This window comes from Choloepus didactylus, chromosome 11, assembly GCF_015220235.1.
Source record: "Choloepus didactylus isolate mChoDid1 chromosome 11, mChoDid1.pri, whole genome shotgun sequence".
In the NCBI taxonomy this organism is placed as follows: domain Eukaryota; kingdom Metazoa; phylum Chordata; class Mammalia; order Pilosa; family Megalonychidae; genus Choloepus; species Choloepus didactylus.
The window spans coordinates 36,303,026-36,320,905 of record NC_051317.1 but is presented as its reverse complement, the minus strand read 5'-3'; the positions used below and the strand labels follow the sequence as shown (position 1 = coordinate 36,320,905).

General features: G+C 43.0%; 1 protein-coding gene across 5 annotated transcripts in view; it reads left to right on the top strand.

The window, feature by feature from the left end:
• The window catches only part of CTNND2 (catenin delta 2), a 1,032,924-nt gene that overhangs the window by 575,498 nt on the left and 439,546 nt on the right, over nucleotides 1-17,880 (top strand). For all 5 annotated transcript variants that reach the window (XM_037798888.1, XM_037798890.1, XM_037798887.1 and 2 more), the window contains one exon: nucleotides 11,887-12,457. In XM_037798888.1, the coding sequence (XP_037654816.1) occupies nucleotides 11,887-12,457 (571 nt within the window). The remainder of the gene's footprint in view (nucleotides 1-11,886; nucleotides 12,458-17,880) is intronic.

The window sequence follows — 17,880 nt, the reverse complement described above, 5'->3', positions numbered from 1 at the left end:
CTGGAAGAAGTACTGAGTATCTATTTTTTCCTCCTAAAAGCAGGAAATGGTTCCTTTGGGTTAATCATATAGATGAGCATACTTTAAATAATAATATAAATTTATAAATTATATAGTTATAATTTAAATCAAGTATACAGAACTATTCTGAAGTAAGTGTGATTCGTTTTTAGCAGTAGTTTCATTTTGCCAAGTCTGATTTTGAAAGGTGTCCTTGATTGTTTATTTAAGGCATGCACTTATTATAGTTTACCTGCACAAATTCATCAACTGCAGTTAAAAGCGACTCTTGGTAAAAGGAAGTGACAACTAATCTAGAAATGATTTTTTTTAAAGGAAGATGGACATACTGTGATATAGCTAGATGGTTTGCATCATTTGGGGGGTGCAGGCTTTATTTGCTCCACCCACCAGAGTTAATACACTGGAAGGTTTTCTTGTTTTAGGCTATTTTAAACTTATTTTCAGCGGCCTGAGGTCCTTATGGACTGCTATGCTGATTTTTATCTCTGTGCTTTTGCTTCTGGAATGAAGAACTCGCAACCCCCAGACCACCCCTTCCCCTGACAAACTTAGTTTCATGCCTTATTCATTTCTGGGGCATTAATTTTGCCAGGAAAACACCCCCTGGCCATGCTACAATATTGGCTGTATTGTAATCTTTTTCACATACATCTCTTATTGAATCCAAACAACAGGCTGTTAAAGATGAGAAAACTCATGCTCATCTGTGTTTCAAGAAGTTGGCTTTAAAGAATGTGCCTCATTTTAAGGTAGCTGTAGTGAGAATGGGAACATGATGTTGGCTGAATTGAAATCTAATAGATCCAAGAGGGAGCATTTCATAGATTTCCTGTTTATTTACTGATCATTTCAATAAGATATACTTACAGTTTGAAACTTTTAAAAGGCCTATACATGCGGACAAGCAGTAGGGTGGCTTATATACTTCCATATAGGTTCTCCACTAGTTGGGGTTAACGATTATCTATCATCTGCTAATTGACGTGAAATCAAATAGTGGAAGCTCAAGAGGACAGGATTTAGCCTTGCATTAAGAGTCAACGTTAAAGTTTAATTAGAAAGTGTTACAAAACTGTAAAGATACCAAAGCTATGCATTTGAAGTCATCGGAGTGATAGTTTGAAACCATCTATAAATGTGAATGCTCAAGGTTATATTTCAAGTATGAGGCAAAGGTAACTGGGATGCTCATTTCCCCAGCCAAGGAGCAAGATGGAGATGTCTGAAGATACAACCCACCGAGGGTTGGAATGTGGTTCCAGTTGCACCAGACTAACAGTTGTTCTGATGTGCTGTTGGTGAATATTTGAAATCTTATTTATTTATGCTCTGTCGCCAAAGTCGGTACCTTGATTACATTCGCTATGTGTTGCAGGATGAAAGGCATGTTTATTGAATACATTATAGGAACTGTGGCTTCAAAGTATGTCAGAGAAATGTTTAATAAGCAAATCAGTATTTTTACTCTGTGTTGGGTGTTATGCCTTTGAACGTAAAAGGCCATGTCCTATTCTAATTATGCCTCCATTCGGAACATCTTTGGAATACCCCTATTTTTTCGGAGCCAGTGATACATTCCTTTCAATATTCTGAATGGTGTTAAATCTCATTCCTTCAAGGCGAGATGAGGACTATTTAGAATATTCTATAGTCATAAAGTGCTAGTAGAACTAAGAAAGTTCAGATGATGGTTAATGGATGCCAGACCAACTTAGTAAAGCCAATAATCAATCAACACAGAACCATTTCTTTTCTTATTTTTTCCCAGAAAAGCAATGTGTTATTCTAAAGTAAAGCAAGTGTTTTTCTATCTGGCTCATAAATCATATCTGAATTTCAAAAGAGTATCATACATGTTCAAAGACTTTAATTTTAAAAACAAATAAATCAACAACTCTAGTTTATTCAACAAAATAAACATTTATGCATCATCATCACCAAGCTCCATGCTAGGTGCTGGTGATCAGTACATAATCTGCATTGCCTCACCAGATATTGGTCTCAGAGTAAAAACATGGGCCGTGCAGTTTACCAGAAAATATTAGTGCTCTGGCATTACCCCAACTGAAATCATTGAAAGTCATTTTTTTAGGATTCTGGGATTAATTCATGGGGCTGAGTTGGTGTAGAGAGATGTAAGACCCTTCCCCAAGGGCTGTCCGGTAGGTGACGTGAGCAGATGTTTATTTATCCAGTTCCCAACCCTCAGCACTCTGCTCAGCGCTGCTGGAAGCTCTCAGCCCGTTTTCTAAACAGGAGGTCTAGATTACAATCCCATCCGTTCCTCCTTCCCCTCGTCAACTCTTGCCTATGGGTCAGCTCTTTCTTTCAGGTGCCCATTCAAAATAGAGCTACTCTCCCTCTGTGTTTCAGGAGCACTGTATACCTCTGGTTTATTCTTTAATGTGTTCAAGATGGTTCTTGTGTACCTGTTGTTCACCATCATCTGTTCTGGGTGCATAGGATGTGGTAGTAAAGAAAACAGACAAAGTGGGGACTCAGAAAATCCACACATTGAATAAGGGAACTGCATAGTGTGTCAGAAGGTGATGGCCCCTCTGGGAGGAAATTATTGCAGAAAATGATAGGATAAGGGTGATCTGAAGTGTAGGATGAGGTGGAGTACTATTTGGATCTTAGGGGAAAATGGGCATTTAGGCAGAGTCTTGAATGAGAAGAGGGAGTGAGCTGATGGTTCTCTGGGGCTGTGGCAAATGTAGAGGCCCAGGGATGGGGTGGCCTGGCATGCTGCGGGAGCAGCAAGGATGCCAGGATGGATAGAACTGGGTGCAGAGAGAGAAAGTAGGGGGGAGGCATTTGTGATGTTATGGAAGATCAGGTCGATCGTTGTCTTTTATGCTGAGTGAAACAAGGAGGCAGTAGAGAATTTTGAGCAGAGGAATGACATGATCTGACTTATTCATCTAAAGCATCATACTGACATAGCACATATAATATCTTATAGTTAGTCGCATATGTCTACTTCTTTCCAGTAGACCACCTCACCACAAGAGCATTTTTCATTCACTGCAAAATCAATCTCCATGTCCCTAGTAACCAGTCCAGGTTCTCCAAATATTCATCAGATTCCTTAAAATTGAGCCTCAATCTTTATGAGACAGCAAAGAGAATGAAGATTTGGTTCTCCTCTGGGTTTTGTCTGTTGCCACTCCCATAGAATTTCCTATGGATTATGTGAAATGCTAAACATGAAACTTCTGGCTTAGAGTAGTTGCTCTAAAAATGTTGGGTACTCCTCCATGTCCCATAAAATAGCCTCACCAAGCATTTCACCCCTTAATTAAAATATGCAAGAACTCTGAGAGTCTGCATCTCTCCATAAAGCACTGGCAGAGTAGGTGCACAATCCAACGAGATAGAAGTAAGTGTGTACAAAATCATAATCCTAGAGAAAACAGGAAATCAAGAAGTACATGCTAGTTCTATAAAATGAAATGGAACAGTAGTGGGTATTCTGTAATAAACTTCTCTAGAAGCAAAATTGCCATTTCTGTTGGATCTGGTCTGTTTAGTTAGAGTTGGGTTGACTTATATTTTTAAAAGTCCTCACTTATACTACACTGTAATTATAAATATCCCATCTGCTTACTTCTGCATTGGACAATTGCTTATCTCATGTAGGTAGATGGGAAGAACAAGGAGAAGGAGGACTGTGGGTGGTGGCAGGTAGACCAGATATCCACCTGGTGCAGATATAAGGAGAAGGCCCCCCAATAAACACCTCATGTATTGATCATTCTGATGGAAAGTGTTGGAGAGACAACTGGTATAACATCACTTCCAATTGCTTTAATTATGAAAGAAGTAGTTGTTGGATAGTAATTGCAAAGAGAAAAGTCACCAATGAACTTGGAAAATACCAAATTACAGAGATATTTTTGGTTTAGAAGGCATGCATTATGCAGCATGTAGAGTAGAAATCATGCCATCTTCTGTATTTTCTTTGGCGTATTTGTGGGAAACTGGCAATTTATTTGTTTTTAAGATAGTTTAAGATGACAGCTTTTTGTAAATCCATACTCATTACTTTGCTTTAAAATCTTCTCCCTCCCCTTTTTCTCCTTTCACTCTAAAGATATTTGATCCTGGCTTTAATAATTGAAACATTTTTCAGTGCAGGGAGGGTGTGTTTGTGTTTTACTATAACATTTCCTTTTCTGAACAAATATTTGAGTTATTAAAGTAATAGTAAATGAGTCTCTTGCTGAAATGAAAATTTTGCATAGTGGACTTTTACCAGTGCTTATGCAGGTTTAAAAAAAAAAAAAAAGGTGCCATCCAGAAATGTCTCCTTCCATATTCTAGAGGATGGAATTGTACAGAACACTTATGCCATTGCTTTATATGTTTCTGCTCTATTTTCCTTCCACCAATGGACCCTAGAAATGGCCATATGAAATAGTTTTCAGAATATTTATTGATGATGACCCTAATCATATTTTTATTGAAGGGAAGCCAAAAGGAAGAAGAAACCAGTACTCAAGGATGCAAAAATCTACACCACTTTGTTTGTCCTAGGGTCTTAGAAGCCCGGGGAAAATGTATCCCTGCCACCTCCTTCTTCTAACTGAAGCAGGTTTTTCAAGATTTCCCCTTTTCTCTCTGTCCCTCCCCTCTCCCCCCGCCTTTCCTCATAATTTGGGGACCCTTAGGCAAAGAGAAATCAGTGGGGTGGTCTCGATTATAATTCCCGAGTTATAGTTTCCCTTGTAGTCCTCTTAACCAAGAGGTAACCATCTGGGGAAAGGGATTTCTTCCAAGTGCCTCGGTTTTTCAAGTACTTAAATTTGATTTGCTCTAGGCACCACTTTTCAATATTATTGATAAAGTCAACACCAGATAAACACAGCCTTCTTTCCTCCCCCATAATGAAAATTCCAGCAACAATGCCTTCAGGGATGGTGCATAGACGCTGTCTCTTTACTTTATGTTAGGAGTATTACCAAAACTTGTATTTCTCAAGAGAATCAACAGACAAGTCTCTTGACGGTTTTATTCGGCTATTTCCAAAATCAGACCCTGCAAAGTTAAAAAACAGTCCAGAAGACCTGCTTTACTATGACACTAGCTACAAGTTCAGGGGTACCCAAGGCTCCCCTCAATTTTAATAACACACCAGAAGTACTCACAGAACTCACTGAAAGCTGTTATACTCGCAGTTATAGTTTATTACAGCCAAAGAATATGATGAAAATGAGCCAAGGGTACAGGTGCACGGGCAGAGTCCAGGAGAGTTCTGAACCTGGAACTTCCCATTGTCCTCTCCCCATGAAGTTGTGGACAACATTGTGTAACTATATACATGGAACAGTGTCAACCAGGGAAGCTCACCAAGCCTGGGTATCCAGAGTCCTTACTGGAGCTCAATCATGTAGACACAGTCGATGGCCCACACGGCCAACCTCCATCGCCAGCCCTTCCAGAGATCAAGCTGATACAATTTGACCCAAAGCACCACCATAGATCACGTTGTTAGACTATCTGGAATGATCCAAAGACCCTGGCTAAACAGGGACACTTTTATCAGGATTATCTCCCTGGAACCAAGAGCGATGGCCAAGCTTCTTTTTGGGCAATGTTAAATTCTTTACTGCACAGCTACTTTTGAAGTTATTTTAAGGAATGGCATTCCTTCAGAAGATAGTTTCAAAGAAAAGTTGTCAAAATTTTGTGAGTATTGGTAGCATTGTTCAAACAAACTTATTGCTTCCCAGGAAATAAGTTTGAGGGCTGAAATCTTATTTTGGGGTGTAGATTCATTTCAGTTGCATGATATTATAGGAATGCTTCATATAATACCTAAATAAGACTTTGTCTTTTGGAGTTGGCAATTTCTTCTCATTTCAAGGTTGTGAAAGTAAAATGCCTTGTCCATAAGCTTTTTTTTTAAATTCAATTTTATTGAGATATAGTCACATACCATACAATCATCCAAAGTGTACAAACAGTTGTTCACAGTGCCATCATTATATAGTTGTGCATTCATCATGCTAATCTATTTTTTGAACATCTTCCTTGTACTGGAAAAAGTAAAAATAAGAATAAAAAATAAAAGTAAAAAAGAACACTCAAATCATCCCCCCTCCCACCCTATTTTTCATTTAGTTTCTTGTCCCCATTCTTCTACTCATCCATCCATATACTGGATAAAGGGAGTGTGATCCACAAGGCTTTCACAAACACACTGTCACCCCTTGTAAGCTACATTGCTATACAGTCATCTTCAAGAGTCAAGGCTACTGGGTTGCGGTTGCAGTTTGATAGTTTCAGGTGTTTACTTCTAGCTATTCCAATACATTAAAACCTAAAAAAGTGTTATCTATATAGTGCCTAAGAATCCCCACCAGTGTGACCTCTCGACTCCATTTGGAATCTCTCAGCCACTGCAACTTTATTTTGTTTCATTTTGCATCCTCCTTTTGGTCAAGAAGATGTTCTCAATATCATGATGTCAGGTCCAGATTCATTCCCTGGAGTCATATCCTGCATTGCCAGGGAGATTTACACCCCTGGGAGTCAGATCCCATGTAGGAGGGAGGGCAATGAGTTCACTGCCAAGTTGGGTTAGCTAAAGAGAGAGAGAGAGGGCCACATCTGAGCAACAAAGAGGCGGAGGGAGGGGGAGAGAGGCACAATCATAAGCAGGTTTAGCCTCTCCTTTGCAGTAGTGAGCTTCATAAGGGCAAGTCCCAAGATAGAGAGCTTGGCATACCAAACTGCCAGTCATGAATGTTTGTGAGAACATCAGCAACAATCCAGGTGAGGAAGCCCAAAACCTCCGCCTTTTCCCCCAGCTCCTCGGGGGGGGGGGGGGGCCTGCATATATATTTTTATTCTCTGTCCAGATTACTTTGGGATGTGTCACTGTTTCACGGTAATCTATGCAAACCTACCAGGTCTCACTTCCTGTTAAAAGTTCCAGGTAATTATGGTATTTGAACAAACTGTATGAGTTAAATTGTTTAGGAAATATAGATCCTGAGCCAACTAAACATCTCTTCCTTGGTCTTACAAGGATTTTGAAGTTTTAAAATAGTCAGTATCATCCTTTACCTTTTGGCCTGATTTGCCCTAGTCCCTAACACATCTGCTTCATTCATAGCTCTAATTGAAGTCTGGGCTCTTTTTCAGCTTTTTTAACAGTTGCTGTATGCGCTAATACTGACATTCATATCTGCCGAGTTCTACCTCTGAGTTTCAGGTGTCACGCAGATACCCAAAGTTCCAGGGATCGATCAGGTTATACACAAAGGGATTAGCATCTCAGAATCTGGAGATAGCCATTACAATTCAGGAATAGATGAGACTGCTTCAAGAGCTTACAATCTAGGGACCATTACAATAAGCATTCCCCTGATAAGCTGTGCTCTAAGATTCAATTCTGAGTTTACACATTGTAGTTAGTCCATATTGGTGAGGCATTATAGTGTTTGCCTTTGTTTCTGGTGTAGTTCACTCAGAGTGCTTTCTGCAGGATTCATTCACCTCATTAGCTGTCTCATAGCTTCACTCCTTCTCTCAATTGCTCAGTATTCCATTGTATGCACGCCCAACAGTTCACCATTCCGTTCCCCAGTCAATGTACCCTTAGGCCACCTCCACCCATTGCAAATCATGTATACTTTCTCCATAAACACCAGTGTGCAAATGTCCATTCATGTCCCTGCTCTCAGATCCTCCAAGTGTATGGCCCCTAATGAGGTTGCAGGACCTTATGGCACCCACATACTTAGCTTCTTGTGGAACCACCCCACTGTCCTCCAGAAGGGCTACACCATTCTGCTTCCTAACCAACAGTAAATATGTATGTCCATCAGCTTTTGCAAGCTTAAAACCATATACGCTCCTACCCTGGGAAAGCTCAACTAATTCCAGAAAGTTTTAACCAGCAGCACAGAGCTGACATTAGTCATTCATGTTACCAGAGTTGTTCTATGTTAAGAAATGTTATTTGTTCACAGACGTCATCTTAAAAACATGCCCTATTTTTTTTTTGTATTCAAATTTAATTCTGGCATTCTTAATGCACTGAAAGAATGTTCTTGAGTCTTTGCCTCTATTTACTCACCACCCCATCACCGCTTAGTCTTTTCTGCATTGTGACAGTTCCATCAATCACCAGCCACAATTGCTTCATCACCAGATTCAATGGCCATAGTCCTGGATTTGGACTCCTCGGTGGTCCTTGACCCCATTGGCTCCGCCTTCCTTTGAAACATGCTCCCCAGCCTGGCCTCTGCTGAACTGTGTTTGCCTAGGAGCACTATTCCCGACAGTCTCCTCAGTCACCCCCAGCCAGTGTCATCTGTGGATGGGGAGACACCATTAATTATTAGGTTTGTGACCCCAGGAAAATGAAAAGGCGTAAACAAGTAGATGGGTGAGCAGACTGCTGATCTCAAGCCATTTAGCTTGCCTCTGGGAAGCCAAAGAACAGGGACTCCAGTCCCCCATTCTTGACATTGTCGGCCTGGCTGCCCAGCATTCTGGGCAAATACTTCCTCTTGTCCCAGAGTTAGGGACCTAGCTGGCAATTCCAGGAAAGCTGGCAAGTCTCAATGCGCCTTCACGAGGACTACCCATGAATCACAGACCTGCTTTCCACAATGTGGTTTTGGTTAGTGGCACTGCTTACTCATGATAGAAGTCAAGATTCCTTAGAGATTACAGGTTGTCAAGTCTTTATTAACTGGATATAAGCTTTTTTTTTTCCTCCCGCTGCCAAATCCCCAAAGAATGAAGGTTAAATAAGTTTCCAAGTTCTGAGAATGTTTCCCCATATTACTTCTCTGCTGTTCCAACTCTCTTTATAGAAAATACAACACGTAGGGGTCAAGAAACAATCATGTCTGGCATTGAAACCAATGCCACTTTCTGGTCCCAGAATGCCATGTCTTCTGGGGACCATACTTCCCCAAAAGAAGGATGTCAGAATTGTGAGGCAGATAATGTTCTGTACAAACAAAAATACAACAATGATAGGACACCAAAATAATGTCAGGGTAAATGTCCTTATCATAGAACTGCAGAAAGATTTTCAAGAACAAATTCCTCATTTGTACATGGAAAATAGCAGGCTCTCGTTAGTGCTTTATTGATTTAATGAATGGGACTTGAGTCTGTTCATTAATGACAGCTGGGAACTATATATAGCCTAAAATCCCATTCCAGTATTCTTTCTACTACACTTTGAAGATACCGCCTCCTCTTTAACGGTTCTATAAAATAAGTATAGTTACACTGCACTATTGCACAAGAGGCTTCAATACACCACAGTGTACACACACAGGTCTATATAAAAGTTACAACTCTAGTACACTCTGAATCTGACCTATCCTAAACTTATATGTAAACTATAAGTAAACTATAATACATATGAAATATTTAACCATAAGAGCTTTGATGATTTTCTTGTATTGTTCATGTCCCATTAACAACAAAACTTTTTTTTTTTTTTACTTCAAGTAGAGCACACATAAAGTCTCCGTGGGAGTTTGAAGTAATACTTCAGTTTTCTCTTGATGAATTTCCCATGATGGTATCAAAAAGTAACTACTTTTAATACACACAAAATGCTTCCTAAAGGAAACCAGTTAATCGGTGTCTACTTGGCAGGGTTGCTTGTCTGCCAATGTGCCACCTTCTTGTTAATTTCACAAGGATGGGTCCCCCATTTGGGAAGGGTGGGGGAGACACCATAGCCCTCTGGGTTGAGACTGATCCAGAGAGCTGAGCATGAAGACACAAACTGGAATTGCCTCTGTTTGTAGCCCCGACTATGTGATCAGGTCAGTTTTAGGGCCCAATGTGCTCCAAGGATTCCTAAAAATTTCTTACCGTTATTTCTTTCTTACTAGTCTCATCATCAATAAAAAAAAATTTCAATCCCCATTGCTTGTACATACACATCTCCAAGTATCCCTAAGGAAGAGTGTGTAGTATTAGTTTAAAACAGAAAAGTGAAATTTTACCTGAAATCTAACTTTATGGATTTTCTTTAAAATTGGATTTATTTACAGTTTCCTAGGGTAAACACTTTGAAGGTGGAATTGAGCCTGCGTGACAGTAAAGTCGGTGAAATTCTATACATGTTGAAATGTGTTAATTTTCTAGTTAATGATGACCGAGGTGCCAATAAACCATTCTATGAATTGCATAGCAATTTTGAAGTGCAACCTTATGCATTCCTAACTGACCAAGAGTTGCTAAATACAAGTACATAATGGAAGAAAACATAAGCACAAGAATGGAAACAAGCTCCCAAAAGATCCCTGTCTTTGTCCAATCAGTGCTACAAACACTGATTTTGATTTCTCCATGTAGCCAAGGAACCATTCTTAAGCATTTATTCCTCCATAGGCCACTGGAATAGAGTACAGCAGCCTGGATTATTTATTGTAAAACACAGAAGGGTTTATACAGCTGTGCTGTCCAATAGGTCACCACTAGTGCGTGTGGCTTACATTCTGCTCTCGTTCCTACTGCTCAACTCAAACTACTTGTTCCTTAGGTTTAGAAGAGAACACATATAGTATATGTCTTTCAACCAAGTGCTATCTTGCTCTCACACCAGGCTGCTGTTCTGCTGATAATAGAGGATGCTAAAGTTGCTCAATTAGCTCCCACAGATCTTCACGTGAACCCGGTGTCCCAGATAAAAACTGGAATGCCGTGTATGTGTGGATGAAAGTATCCAGGCTATTATTTGCCAATTGCCATTCCAAAATGGGTGGAGAGGCATAATTGAAACTTTGAATGGGAAGCATTTGCTCAGTGTTTCCCTCTCTCGGGCTCGCTCCTCTTCCGTCTCTGTCTCACCCTCTTCCTCCTCCCTACCCCTAAATTCAAAACCTTCCTTCCCAGTTCCTCTGTCCCTTTTGGTCCGCCCGTTCCTACCCGCTTTTCACCCCAGCTGGCTCACCAAACCTTTCTGCTTCCCCCCGCCCCCGAGCTTGGAAGATCTGAGACCCCCTGCCCAGAAGTGGTCGACAATGTAGTGTTTTCATTTGAATGCAAATTTGCCTCTGGACCAGATTCAAGGAAAGTGTTTTCCCCTCCAACTGTCTCTCCGGCTCCACCCCAGCCCTTGTTGTCTTTTGTGTTCTTGTAAATAAATGAGGGGCAACTGGTTTCACTTTGAAGACACAGCTGCAGGGGGCCCTTCAAAGCGAGCTGGAGAGATGAAGAGAGAGAGATGACAGGAGAGAGAGAGAGGCTGTGTAATTTGGAGCCGAGTTTTAAAACCTAGAAAAGGAAGACTTTTTTGGTCTTTTCATTTCACAATTGCTCCGATTCCTCTAGAAAGCTTTTTTTTTTTTTTAAATACCTAATGACCGATTGTATTTATTGACTTAGTATTTTCCCCTCCTTTTAACCCATCTTGCCCCAAAAGAAGAATCAGCGCGATCTGAGCAGCAGAATAAACTCTTTAAAAAGTATGTTTATTCTTGCTGTTCTCCAGAAAAGTATGCAACTGGGCCAGTTTGGGAGGTAGAAAATGCATCAAGCGAAACGACCGTTGCGGGGGGAGGAAAAGACGAATGCCCGATTTTCTCATTAGAACACAGAGCGATGGCATTCGGCTAGATCGCGACGGCCCCGGTGGCTGGCCTTGAAAAAAAATCCTTCACGTGCCTCGGGTAGATGCCGCGGTTCTTCCGGAAGCCCCGGAGGAGTGTCCTCTAACCGCGTCTCCCCTCCGGCCTGGGCCCAGGGCAGGCGGCTTTGCGTGGCGGGAGGAGCCGGGTGGGGCGTGACCGGGGCCGGGCCGGGGAGCGCGCGGGCGGGCGGCTGCCGCACCCCTGCTAAGCGCGCGTGTTCTCTCCTCTCCCGCGCACACAGGGCACGACGAGCCGCGCGGGGCACCTGGCGGGGCCCGAGCCCGCGCCGCCGCCGCCACCGCCGCCGCCGCGGGAGCCGTTCGCGCCCAGCCTGGGCAGCGCCTTCCACCTGCCCGACGCGCCGCCCGCCGCCGCCGCCGCCGCCGCGCTCTACTACTCGAGCTCCACGCTGCCCGCGCCGCCGCGCGGGGGCTCCCCGCTGAGCGCCCCGCAGGGCGGCTCGCCCACCAAGCTGCAGCGCGGCGGCTCGGCCCCCGAGGGCGCCGCCTACGCCGCGCCGCGCGGCTCCTCGCCCAAGGGCTCGCCCAGCCGCCTGGCCAAGTCCTACAGCACCAGCTCGCCCATCAACATCGTCGTGTCGTCGGCCGGCCTGTCCCCGATCCGCGTGACCTCGCCCCCCACCGTGCAGTCCACCCTCTCCTCGTCGCCCATCCACCAGCTGAGCTCCACCATCGGCACGTACGCCACCCTGTCGCCCACCAAGCGCCTGGTGCACGCGGCCGAGCCGTACGGCAAGCACTCGCAGGAGCTGTATGCCACCGCCACCCTCCAGAGGCCGGGCAGCCTGGCAGGTAAAGGGCCCGCCGCGGGGGGCGCCCCCGGGCGCTGCGCGGGCTGCGGGGCAGGCGGGGCGCCTGCGGCCGGGCTGGGACGGAAACCGACCTGGGCCCACTGCTCTGGCCCGTTTGCAGGCTGGGCAGGCTCTAGGGAACGCCAGGGGCTCCCTGTAAGATAGGGTGGCAAGTTCCTCAGGTGTGCGGGTTACTTCTCTTTGGAAGTAATGCAGGATCCCAGGGTTAGAGCACATCCCTCTCCACTTCTCCTCTCTTAGTCTCTTCCCGTTCTTCCTTCTCCTTCTTCTCTTTCTTTTTCCCCTTCTTCTTCTTCTCCTTCTTCTTCTTCCCCTTCTCCCCTCTTCTCCCCCTTCTCCTCTTCTCCTTCTTCTCTCCTTTTTTTCTCTTTCTCCCCCAAACTGAAGACCAAGACATGAGATGAAGGCAGACTTAGTAAGGAACCACGCAAACCTGTTGATTATATCTGCCAAAAAAAAAAAAAAAAAAAAAGTAAGCAAATAACAACTGCACTCTTTATGTTTTTACCCTTAGTTGTCAACATTTCGTTGTAGGAAAAAGTAAAGGAGTTTCCCATATCAGACATTCAACTTAAATAGATTGCAGTAGCAGTGAAAAGTAACCAGTAATGCATTGCCTTGAATTTTTACTGCCTTATTACAGCTGGAATTTATTAAATTGTGTCTAAATTTAGTCATTGGGGAAAGTAAAGGACTCCCCATACCTGTCACTGAATTTAAATAGATTCCAACAGCCGGGGAAAAAGTAACCCAATTGGGCACCTGCTATGTTACAGGGACAGAGGGGCTGGGCCGGGCTGGGGCAGGGAGTGGAAACTGCAGCTGTGCCTTCCCCTGCCAGCTCAGAGATGACATCTCTGTGGTCCTTAGACTCAACACCAGGTTGAGCTGGCAATTCTCTGCTGTTGGCACCATATGCTCATCTCAAATAAGACGCCATGATGGAGAAACTAATGTTTTGTCCCCTGAAACACCTGTTGATTTTTTTTCCCTTTTATAAAAGTTTTCTGTAATTATGTCACTCTAGTATGCTGTGCTCAGATGTTTCCTTTCTTGGCATAAATAGATGGCCATGAAGCTAAATAGGATAAAAAGGGAACGTGTTGCATAAATGGGGCAGGTATTCAAGGGAGTTCTTTAATTTGGCACAGTGATTCTAGGTTGCAGGCAGGGATTCCTGTGCCCCCAACTTGTGTGAGGTCCATTTACTGAAATGAAAATATTCTCTCTCACTCCCTCCCTCTCTCCTTCATAGAATTTTGGAGGTAGCAGACCACTAGCGTCAACCCAGAGGTAGCAGCAAAATACCAATAATGTAGGGACTTGGGAAGAGCAATCTGGGTGCAAGAGAGAGCAAGGGTCATGGGTCCAAACTTTCTGTTAGTTTGGAAACTAAGTTACTGGGTCATTCTAAGGAGAGATGAACTGGTAGAGCTTATGGGAGACTTGGGCTCCATCACACCCTCCCTGGCCACTGCAGAGGAGATGAAACGGAGGCCAGGGGACCTGGGACATTTACTGAAACCCACTGTTTCCTACACAGACCTGAGGAAAGAAATCAGGCATCCAAACTTCCAGCTCCTTCAACTGCCGATTGTATGTGGTAGACTCATGCTTGTTCCACCACATCATTTTAGGAAAGCTCTAGGAAGTGTGGAGACTTGGCTATATCCAGTGGGTCTGGTGGAGAGGTTGGGGGAGTGGAAAAGGGGCAGAAAGAGAGCCAAACAGCTCCTTATGTCATTGAACTTAGGTACAGACTTTAGAAGTAAATACACTGTGAAAATCACTCGTGCTATATTGTCTGAAAGAAATGTCTCTGAAGGCTTGATGTGACGTGCGTGTCTGTGTGTGTGTGTGTGTGTGTGTGTGTATGTGTATTTAGATGTGTGTGTGGTTGAGGGGAGCAGGAGTTTTTTGTCCAGAAAGACAAGAACTCTGGTTTCCCAGTACATTCCCATGGGCCTTTGCACCCTTCCACGTTTCCATCCATTCCTCAATTTTTTCTGACCATATTTCCCTTTTGCTACCTGATGAGGAAGAAATTCAATGTGCTAGTGAAGATTCTTAGTTGTAGAGCTAGAGTGGACACTTTCAATGTCTGAATTCCTTTGTTTAAGATACATGCTTTAACATATTCATTTAAAGACTGTTTCAGCCAAATTGCTGCTGATGGATTTTGAATTTAAAATTATTCCATAATCCTGCACAAATCCCTGGGTTGCGTAAGATGGCATGGCCCATTTAGAAATTAGCAAAACTGTGGCTCAGGAGAGGTGTGGGAGCCACATTCACAATTGCGACGGATCAGGAATATTGGAGTTTATGACTCCTTGCCAAATTCTATGTGCTTGATACCGTTCCAGGCACCCTAAGTTTGGAACCACCTGGTCTGCTAGTTGGATGAGCAGAGTTAAAGGCAAAATTGAAAAATAGATTTTATGGGATTATTTGGAGGGTTTGTCACTGATTGCTAGGGAGTATAAATACAGGATGGGTAGTGACCTTCACTAATTCATTCATTCATAGTGACTTATTGAGTTATTTAACGAGTATCTCTTAGATTTAGGCCTTGAGAATATAATAGTGATCAGTATCAATAAGAATCCCGGTCCTCATTTCAAGTGAGAAAGACAAAAAGTAATCAAGATAAATATTTTTGATAGGGGGCCAGGAAAGCTCTAATTAGAAGGTGGCTTTTGAGTCAGTCCTGGAGGAACTAAGCTAGCTATCATAAAGATATGCAGGGAAAGGATGTTCTGAGCAGAAGGAGCAGCAAGTTCAAAGGCTCATAAATGGGGCTATGTCTGATGTGTTTGCCAAAAAGCCAGGAGACCACTTTGGTTGGGTCAGAGAGGAGGGCAGAGTGATGGCGTGAGGTCAGAAAGGTTTCAGGGTGGTGAGCGTGAGAAAGTAGATCAGGGGGTGGGGGGCTTGTAAGTCTTGATGAAGACTTCAGAACTTTAGCTTTGCTAAATCCACGGGAGCCCTTGAGGGTTTGAGCAGAGGGCCCCCATGTCTGACTTAGGTGGTGACAGTGTCACACAGGCTGTGGTGTGGAGAAGAGTCTGTGAAGGATCAGGACAAAAGCAGGAATCTCATTTGGGAAGTGGATGCAATGTCTAAGCCAGAAATATTTATGGCTTGGCCCAGGATGGTGCCATTGGAGGTGCAGAGAAGTGGTATAATTCTGGATGTATTTATATGGTAGAGCTGAGAGGGTTTTCTCATGGACTAGCACAGGGTGGTAAGAGAAAGAGGATTGAAGGGCACTACCAGCTGATCAACCAGAAGAAGCTGAGATGGAGCAGGCTGCAGAGGGAGTGGTGGGCTTTGGACACAGCCTTAGTAAATATGAAGAACTTGGTTTGGATACCTTATGTTGGTCTGTCAGAATCAAAGAGTTGGATACACAGTTTAGAATTTGGGGGAGACGAACAGGGTGGAGAGAAAAATTAGGGAGTTGTCATCTTATAGATGGGATTTAAACCATAAGACTAGGTGAGATCACCTAGGACTTGAGTGCAGAGAGAAGATATCCAAGGACACATCCCTGATGTACTCCCACATGCTGAGAGGTTGGGGACTTAGAAAGGAACCAGCAAAAGAGAAGGGTAAGCCAGAAGTGTAGACGAGTGCCATGGCCTAGAAGCCTGGAGAAGAGCACATCTGACAGCAGACAGCAATTAACTATGTAGAGTGGAGTTAGCAAGTCAATAAAAATGAAGACTGAGAGAGGGTGTGATACTTAACCGTGGGTAGCTCATTGGGGATTGGGGAAAGGGCATTCTCAGCAGCGTGGCTACAGTAAAAACCTATTGGATGTGAGTCCAACAGAGAATGGAGGAGAAAAATTAGAGACAGAAAATGTGGATAATATTTTCAAGGAGTTTCTCTCGTTTACCTACAAACATCTCCAGATGTAAAAGTTCTGAGGGTCTCAGATCAGTTGTAGTGGGTAGTTAGTAAGGAATAAGACATCCATATTTTCCAACAGAAGTTCCCAATGCCCAAGCTTTATGAAGTCAGTTGAGTGCAGACTCGGGGAAAACACCACAGCTCAGATTGCATCTAGACTATTGTGATTTCTCAGATTGTAAGACATTAGAGTCCAAAGATCTCTTGGTTTCTTTCTCCCTCGCTTACTCTTTCCCTCTGTCCCCCCCTCTTTCTTTCTTCCTCTCTTTCTCTCCCTAACCCCCTTCCTTCTTTCTTTTCTTCTCCATAATTGTATTTATTTTCACCTAGTGGTAACTGAGTGGAAGCCCAGCTCTGCCTTGTGGGAGCTCCCTAACATTAGGTGAAGTACTCACCCTGCTGAAATATATTTTCTTTTAGGATATAATTAAATAAGAAAATGTATATATCTCAACAAATGTTAACTATATTATTTAGTAATACCTTTTCTACAAGGATTACAAGGAAGAAGTCATTCATTTTTGTTTCAGATACCAAGCAGGATTATTGAACCCCAAACTATGCCCATTTCTGCATCAGGCATACCGTAATTGCAGAGCTCAAGAGACCCTGAGTTTAGGAACAGATATTTGACTGGGTAGTTAAAAATGCAGGGCTGGAGTGAGACAGTGGTTTGTTACTACAGGGGCATAGTAGAGAGGATCTTAGAGTGAGTTCAGATGTGTGGACCAGATGCTTCCTTGATGACCGTAAAGAAGGAACCCCTGAGAAATGCCAGGTGGGGCAAAGTCAAGGATTGAGAAGAGTATGGGTGGGGCCACCAGCAAATCAGGGGTTCTTGAGTGAAATGTGAGTGTCAGGGACTGGTGAAATGTGAGGGCACAAAAAGAGATGAGGGTAATGGGTCCAAGGAAAAGGGTTTTTAATTTCCTCCTTCTAGCTTAGGAGTAACATGACCATATTTGTACATTAGAAACTTCATTCTGACGGTTGTGTAGGGGATGAATTTAAAAGGAAAAATGGGCAGTGAAAACTCTAAGAAAACTTTTAAAATAGCCCTTCCTCCTTCCCAGATCTAGTTATTAAAACTTTTCCCCACTTGTTTTGAAATGAGCTAATTCAAGAAGTATCACTTAGGAACAGTAGAGTAAGAAGGTGACTAAATAAATGACATCACCTAGGTTTTACATTTTTCTCTTGACAAATAGGCTCTTTAATTTTTTTATAATTTAAAAGTTAAATTTATTCATTTTATGCACGATGTATAAATTATGTAAAAATCCCGTTGCAATATGGCACCCTCACTATAAATGCCAGGCGTCGTGCCAGACGAACACTGTGCAAACTGAGTCTCATGTAATAGCCAACAACTTGACGAGGTTTTACACCCATTTTGCAGATGAGAAGACTGAGGTTTAGGATGTTAAGTTCCTTGCCCAAAGTAATTTGTCTGGAAAAGCAAAGATATGATTTGAAATTGGATCT